The sequence below is a fragment of the Mytilus trossulus genome, unplaced genomic scaffold (genome assembly GCF_036588685.1).
Source record: "Mytilus trossulus isolate FHL-02 unplaced genomic scaffold, PNRI_Mtr1.1.1.hap1 h1tg000247l__unscaffolded, whole genome shotgun sequence".
In the NCBI taxonomy this organism is placed as follows: domain Eukaryota; kingdom Metazoa; phylum Mollusca; class Bivalvia; order Mytilida; family Mytilidae; genus Mytilus; species Mytilus trossulus.
The window spans coordinates 1,230,402-1,238,835 of record NW_026963318.1 but is presented as its reverse complement, the minus strand read 5'-3'; the positions used below and the strand labels follow the sequence as shown (position 1 = coordinate 1,238,835).

The window sequence follows — 8,434 nt, the reverse complement described above, 5'->3', positions numbered from 1 at the left end:
GAAGCCTTGAAAAAAAACATGGTTTATACATGTTATATCTATCCAGATATTCGTTAACTTATAACAGTATTTTCATTGTTGATCCCTACTTAGATAGAATAGAACATTGGTTCTTCCCTGGACTGTGATGAAGACCATGATTCGATATTGACAGTTTTATTGACTGCTTTTGTCCTGTCTCTGGTTTAGTTTTTCTTATGATATCGCATATGTTTAAAATGTATCTAGCGATATATATTATACGTCGTTATGGTAAATGGACATTGTATTACATGTCTATCATTATATGCCTTCAATGTAATAAATCAACAAATAGTTCAATAAAGTCGTATTTCAAAACTGATAATAAAACAAAAACGTTTATGCAATGTTCAGTGGCAATTATGAATGCATAACATAAAACAATGTAAAAATCAATTCAGAAGTTGTTAACAAATAATTTGCACTTATACAGATTTAAATGCATGACGGTGTGTGTACAAGACTTAATAGTTTATGTTATAGAATAAACTTAGAGTTACAATTGTCCGTTCATTTCGTAATGTACACTTTTGATTTTTATAAACAAATCTTTAACAAATTCCAGGTATAGAAAAGTTGATTTGAATAATTCCAGGAAAAAGTTAACATGTCATCGGGACGATTGGAATTTGATATATTTACCTTTTAAAATCTGCATATTTATAGCATATGAATGAATGACAAAATATTGTCAATCTATAATAATATTAGGTGAGGCACGTTTTTTAGAATTTTAAAGTGTGTTATTTATTTAATTTCTGTAATGCCTGATAAATTCGATGAACTGCTTATTTCTATGGCTGTATAGAACAAAGGGATTTTCTTAGAACCAATGCATCATGCGATACTTATAAATAGGTTTGGAATTACGGAAGCCATCTCAAACAATCATGGACGACTATTCAATAAAGGTGAGGTATTTTTTATTTTTTTTAATTCTATAGTACTTAATATACAAAGTACATTAAATTTTGAATTCTTTTTTTATATATTTATAAGTATGTGTTACGTTATACGCCGGTTTTGCTTCTGAATAGAAAACTAGTATATTTGTATTATCGAAACGCTATAAAACAAGTCAGTGTCAACACATAGTAACATACATGAATAGCACACTTATTATTCTTAATGGTGATTAATAAATAATAAAATAAAATACATGTTTGGCCTAACAATTTCAGTGTTGAAATGTAGAAAAATAAAAGCAATGTTTCGTTTGTAGAACCAGCTTACTTAGGCGTCCGATGATACTCATATACTGATATATACCTTTCAAACAAAAGAGAGGAACAATTGGTACATGTGTGAAAAGTCAATCGTCGTCAGCATTTCAGAAACAAACACCTTACCATATTACAGCTGTACATAATAATCAAAATTAACACTTCTAAGGTGGTATCGCATGAAGCCATTTTGTTAAAAAGGGAATAGTCATATTGGCTGTATTGCCTGTTATTAGACTGTACATTGTACGTTTTTATGCAAATTTCATATACAAATATTTTCCTTGTCATGACAAAATGTTCTTTTTTTTAAATTTCATACATGTTTGTAAATGTATTTAATCAAACGAGTGCCGTTCTACCACTAATGTATAATAATAATTTTTACATTTAAAAAAAACTAGAACTGTCTACCTACTACTAGGCCATTAAATTGTTTAGGTCTTCGTTATTGTGTTGCTTCGTGTGAGAAATATTACGTTTATTTGCACTCTAAAGAAACCTTGCAATGTAACAACTTCCTCAGGGGTCTGACATGAACAATTGAAAAGCTGGATATATCATCTATTCTAAACCTCTTTTTTTTAAATAACAGTCTACAATTCCCGTTCTGTGACCTCGTTGTGCAACCTTGCAGAAACGTCTCATATTTTTCTCGACCTATATATGTATGAAATAGCTACCAATCATTTAACGTAGATCAATCTGTTGTATTCGTCACATTTGTTATTTCCTATTCTATATATTTCACTTACAAAACATCTTTGACCAAGAAAAATACACGTTTTTTTCTGTTTCAGGTATTATCATGGCTTGGGATATCGATGGTTACTACGTACCGAATTTTGTGGGTCAAATTATATACATCAATTAGAGAAGAAGAGGATAAACGGAATGAAAACATTAAAATATTAACCAAATTAATAACAAACGACACGAAGGAATTATTACAATGGATGAAAGAAGACCAACTAATTAACACATGTAAAAAAGAAGAAACAATTTCATTTCCTGAATCTGTAAAGTTTCAAACGTTATCAATAAAAACAAACTCATCATTGTTCACGTGCCGAATTATAGTTTTACAAAATCCAATGACCGATAAGGACACGTTTATGAAATGGGTAAGAACAAGAGAAAACATGTTAACAGTTTGTACCGAAGATGAAAAGGAGACATTAACTGAATTAATAAGTGTCAATCATCAAAAGATCTCGAAATTGATCCTAAAAGACACAACAAAGTTTATCGACATAATAAAAGGACTCAAGGACACGCTAGACGAAAAAACTAAACATGATATCAAAACGTTAATTGAAACGAAATGGCTATCACCTAGTAATACGTACAGATATTATGATCTTATCGTTTTATCAAAAACAAGCAATAAGGAAACGATGACTGATTTAGGAGAAAGGTAATTGGTTTGTTCTCTTCTTCATGCATTACAAACATATATACATGTTTATGTGTTCAGTAAATGCATATATATGTTGAGTATATGTATGTTTAAGTGCACGTTTCCTTTTAAAATATACAGTAAATAAATGAAATAAAGAATTACATGTTATTACTTGAAAATTAAGAAATTACTTGTACTAACTAATCAATTATTATAAGTAATAACATGTATTTATTGATCATTTTAGTGATTCCAGGTATTCACAGAATTTTTTGGTCATTTTATCAGCTATTAACTATCATGATTTTGGTTTTGTTTTGAGACATTGTTCAAAACACAAATGAGAAAGTAAGATTGCAGGGCTTACTTAAGGGTTATGGACTCAAAGGTCCTTCAAGACTGCATACTACTTTTTTTTTTTAATTGAAACTAGCTAAAAATCATTAGCCACATGCAAGACAATGATATAAATCAAAATATAAGAAATACTTTTGTGAAAAGTTTATTAACAACTTTGTCAGCTCTTTTTAATGATAGACCGATTGTGCCAAATTTGGTCAAATGATATATAATTTATAATCAGTTTTGAATCTCCATCGGGCATACGTTACAATATGTTTATTATATGTTAAGTGGCTATTGACATATTGATGGTGTCGCATATGTAAAATAACACGTAACCTTACAAAGAACCTGTTCTGATTTGCAAACAGTTAGACACAAATGGACATTATTATCTATGGGTAGGTTTGCTGCTTTCTTGCTTCAAATTTGAATATTTGATTTATGATACTCTAAAACTTATGATCCAAATTAGAAGAAATCAAAAATAATCAATAAACAATGTATGGACAATTACTATGTACGTTTGTCTTAAGATTTTTCAGTTGAGTTATGACCTCCAAAGACTGCCGATGGTTACATAACCAGATATAAACACAAATATAGATATAAACATATACCGTGCACGTGTAATTTGATTTTTCTAGTTCTAGACTTTAAAATGTAGGTCAAAGTACGTTTGTCGGAGTTTATAAATGTATATTAATGATCTGTTTTGTAGATCGAATCAGACTATTGAATGATATATACTTTTGTTTTACTTTTAATATTTAAATTATTTTCCTTTTGAACACCAAATATATGCGTAAACCAATCTTCAACTTAGGAGTTAAATTGAAAGTGATATGACCATGGATTCAATGAGGTCAAATTATTCACTTGCAAAATGGCTGTTAAGGATGTACACATTTGAGGAGCCAAAAAATTTCTAGAATTGACCTTTTTTTGTAAACCTGTTTTTTGGCTAAATATGACTGTAAAATTGGGGAGAAAAAATCATATGGTGGTGTGCTTCTTGTTTTGCTACGGCCCTTTGGAAGTACCTAATTTTTATGATTTTCCAATTTTTCATCAATTTTTACCAATTTTTGTGCTTTTATCGGCAAATATATCACATTTCCACAATTAAACTTTTTGCCATACTTTCAACATAGATGAAGGGGACCAATCTGAATAAATTTGAATTGAAAAAACAACTATAGGTAGGTGTTATTATAAGAAAGTTTTATCATATGTTCATGCTTTTTTGTCAAATTTACCATGTTGTCAATTTTGTTAATTTGTGATTTTTCTCCGTTTTAAGTACACATTGCATATTTTTTCAACTTCTTTGTTATAAATGATTGAAAAATACATATCTAAGAAATTTGAAAAGTAATTTGGATGTGGGATGTACATGTTTCTGGTAAAATCATTTTTTGTTTCCCTCACCCTTTTTTCTCAAAATTTTGGCTAAAAAGACTGACTTGATTGGTACAAATGTAATAAAATTTGAAACATTGATTACTTAAAATGTACTCATTGGAAATATCAATTTTTTCAGAGAGTTTTTAATTTCATTGATATTTTTCACTTGAATCACATTTTTTAGAAATAATTCCAGAACGAGATTTACAACGAGACTGAACGAGACTGAAATTTCAGAAGAATACATCCTTAAAAGCACTATGTCATTTTAATTAAGGATTTAAACAAAAATATCATATCTTTTTTTATCTATATCTCGCATCTTATGCCCTAATAACAAAACATAATATTCATTTTTTAATAGTACTCACTGATCTACTAATCAGTTTTACCCTTACTTTTGATAAGCTGATCATGTTTCAACATGGGTTTTAACAGTTAGTAAATAGGTGTAACGATTCATTTCAAAATTATGAATTACTGGTAGTAACTGAGGTGTTTCAGGAATTACTTGTATTAACTAAGAGCATATGGAATAACATTTATTTCTAAATTTTAGTAATTACATGTATTTCCTGATTTCACCTATTTACTGTTACATATACAACACATGCATATACAAAAATTACAATTTTTTGTTGGAAAAATTTGCTGTTCTTTTTTGACAAGATAATAAACATATCATGAGAGACTCAATGAATCCGAACATCATTAAAACCATTATCAACATCACGGTTTAGGGCAGTCGAAAAGATAACTTGTTATAGTCAAATACGTGTCATGAATATTGTTGATGGTGCCTTCTGTATTGAGAATATAATACTGCTGTCATATAAATTTGCACAGAGTATGTTATTTTTCTTTATTTTATGTTAACTGAATAAGTCCAACGTCCTTCGGGCAATGTTTTCTTTAGGCGGATTTTACCTTTAGGTTGATATTTCTCTAAGAACTCTAAACGTTATCATCTACACACAACTCATAGTATTTAAAGACAAAACTATAAATTCCAAGATTTGAAAAAGGCAGACAATCTGCTGATCTACTAAAAACTAAAAATTGAATAACATGGCAATTGCTTATTCGCATTTTATTGATAATTTTCGTTTTACAACTTTAAAATGTACATTTTACCTGTTTATTTTGTTATTTGTTTTACATAGGTACATGCAAATTGATTAAACTTCCAATTAAATCAATATATGTTTATACATTTCTTTTTATAAAGTAACCACAAGAAACAAGCTGTTCGTATATACATGTACATATATTTTTTGATAATTTATTGAAGTCAATTTAAGCAGTTATTCAGAATGTAACACTAGGCTTTGTCATTTAAATCAAGTGTTATCAGTTTACAAATATATTGCTTGATCAGAGTGATTCAGAGTTTGGCTGATTTGCCGAATTGTCGGTATTCAACCGACGTGTATATTACATTTATTGGTAATGACCTACTTGCCTAGTAAACACATTCCACTTTTGAACTGGTATTTTATTTTAGCGAATGCACAGAAGCAAGTTTATAAACGGTAATATCAAATCTAAAAGACGCAATAAGGAGTACCAAATTACAGCATTTAAAAACTCGCGGTTACACTAAATTATAAAGTGATTGATATAAATAAGGCAATTGGATACGAATGCTTATGATATAACTCTCCTCCAAAGACTTATTTTACAATATATACAGCATTTGAGAAAATTCGCGGTAAAAATTCTGAAATTGATATAAATTGTAAGATTGAGTATGAGTGTTAATGAGATCATTCGGCATCAAAGACTCAATGTACACCAAAAAGATTGATTGTCCAAACCACAAAGTTGTTGTGCTTATCTCTTTTAATCATTCATTGACATTTTATATTATTCTAATTGATTTTCAATTTACATTTTTTTATTTTCAATTAATAAGCAATCAATAATTATTCTGTTTATATTCTATAGGGCCCTATGTGAACCAGGATGTCCATCAGCCTTAAATATAACTTTAACAAAAGTTGAATTAAAATGGGAAGAACCAATTATAGGAACTGATTTTATACACTTTTATCAGATATTCTGTGAGGAACAGAGCAGCAGTAGGCGATGGTTTTTTGAAACTCCTAGAAATGATTGTAATTTTGTTGTAGAGGAATTGAAGCCTAACACTAAATATGCATTTAAAATCCAAGCAGTCAAGAACGGTCAAAACAAAGGACCGATCAGTAAAACCTTGACAGTATCAACATTGGAAATATCTTGTGATAGAATGGCCGAGTTTTCATATATTTTATTTTACATTGCAGTGTTAATATGGTTCACGTACTTATTGTGTTATTCTCTGACAGCAACATAAAATATGTGTGCCACTATTTGTAAATATTTCATTATTTACAAGAACAAAAAACAGGTTAAAGATGGAAGAGTTATTAAATAATGATTTTTACGACAAGATTCGACAAGCATTGAATATTGTTTGAAATTTGTCAGCTGTAAACAATTTATCTGTTTTCTTTAGTGAAATAATAGAATATGAAAGTTTTTGTTTTTCTTTAACTATATAATAGAATTTATCCATTAAATCACGTTTGAAAAATTATAAGAAATAAAATGTTTAATATATGAAATTATATTAGTATTTGATTTTTTTTTGTTATTCTTTTTATGTTCAGTCACTCATTTGACTTACTTCGTTCAGTTGAATCTCATCTCATTGAATGAATGCCAAATATATACAACGGATTTAACTTTTTAAATTCTTTGAAGTGATTTGATAAAATCTTGATTTAACGTATTTAGTTTATTTTGTCTTTTATTTCTTCCGATTGATACGATATTTCCTGGCTTGTACTTTCTATCATTATTTTCTTGACAGAGGATTGCTTCTCACAAGAAAGCTATTAAACCAAGAGTTCCAAATGGTGAAGTTGAAATCATCCCTTCGCAAATTTTTATACGGACACCATCATGTGTTTGTTGACCGTAATGGAATAACCGTTTCATAGATTATATCGAAAATTATTGATATTTTCAAATATAGCAGTTGGACGACTTCACACATAACAATTTCCACTTACCAATAGTTTTCAAATTTCTTTGTCAGTATCATACTATATGTACCATCTGTCCTATCGTATGGCGTGTACATGTCTGAGTAGGAGGGTTACGGACATGTATCTTCACACTATACGGTTTTATCAGTAGAGGTAGTTGGAGTTCAGTATTTGTGTGATTTTACTTATATCCCATGCTCAGCGTATTAGAAAATGTACAATTTTGTTTTTTAACATTTAACTCAGATGAATAATAGGGGGTTGTGTACAGCAAATTTATTTCAAACGTGTATTACATAATTTTAAGTTTCCAGATATTGTCTACTCTACACTGTAATGTAGTGTACATGTCCATTTAAAATATAACAATTTGCAAATACATGTTTTTCAAATGCCTGTTTTCAGGTACATCGAATTAAGCAGATTGAATGTGATTTTTAATTGAACGGCCATATCTAATGATTTTACATAGATCAGCTGTTCATTATACATTGTATTGTAATTCATGAAATGTATAAAAAGACTTTTGTTCTTCTTAAGATATATTTGTGGAAACTGCTTGCCAATGACGCTGAAAATTCTTAAAAGTCAATAGTTAATAAACGAATAAAAAATAAATGTCATATGTCTGACCTGATACAAAGATTTCCTTATGTGGCGGATAAGACCTGTTCCTATAGTTTCCTAAACATCTCACTTGCATTATTATAATTTCAATATAACAACACTGTGTGAACAAAAACAAGTAGACATAACAGTTAACTAAGACAAAAATATAAGCATGTAATGAACTGAGAATTTGCTTATTTGGTATGAGCAGTGAACGAAAATGTTAAATACATAGAACAGCTTGTTCGAATACACTTAAGGGTTCACATTTGATCTACTAGGTATGATGATTGTTAACAACCTTTGCTGGCTATTCAGCTCTTGCACGCTAGTTAGATTAACTGTGTACCTAAATATTGGATGCAAAATAGTAGTTCCAAATAGATCCAGTTCTT

General features: G+C 29.2%; 1 protein-coding gene across 1 annotated transcript; it reads left to right on the top strand.

Annotated features, from left to right (window-relative positions):
• The first annotated feature begins 332 nt into the window (after positions 1-332).
• On the top strand, positions 333-6,938 carry LOC134701619 (uncharacterized). The gene is made up of 3 exons (XM_063562757.1): positions 333-932; positions 2,045-2,661; positions 6,343-6,938. The coding sequence occupies exons 1-3, from the start codon at positions 912-914 to the stop codon at positions 6,731-6,733; spliced, it is 1,029 nt and encodes a 342-aa protein (XP_063418827.1). The 5' UTR covers positions 333-911; the 3' UTR covers positions 6,734-6,938.
• Positions 6,939-8,434: the final 1,496 nt, after the last annotated feature.

What these genes read in the sequence shown, in the direction of transcription:
- LOC134701619 (XM_063562757.1), top strand. Translation starts at nt 912, where the DNA reads ATGGACGACTATTCAATAAAG. An exon ending in TGGACGACTATTCAATAAAG is followed by an intron (nt 933 to 2,044) that starts GTGAGGTATTTT and finishes TTTCTGTTTCAG; the next exon opens with GTATTATCATGGCTTGGGAT. An exon ending in ATGACTGATTTAGGAGAAAG is followed by an intron (nt 2,662 to 6,342) that starts GTAATTGGTTTG and finishes TATATTCTATAG; the next exon opens with GGCCCTATGTGAACCAGGAT.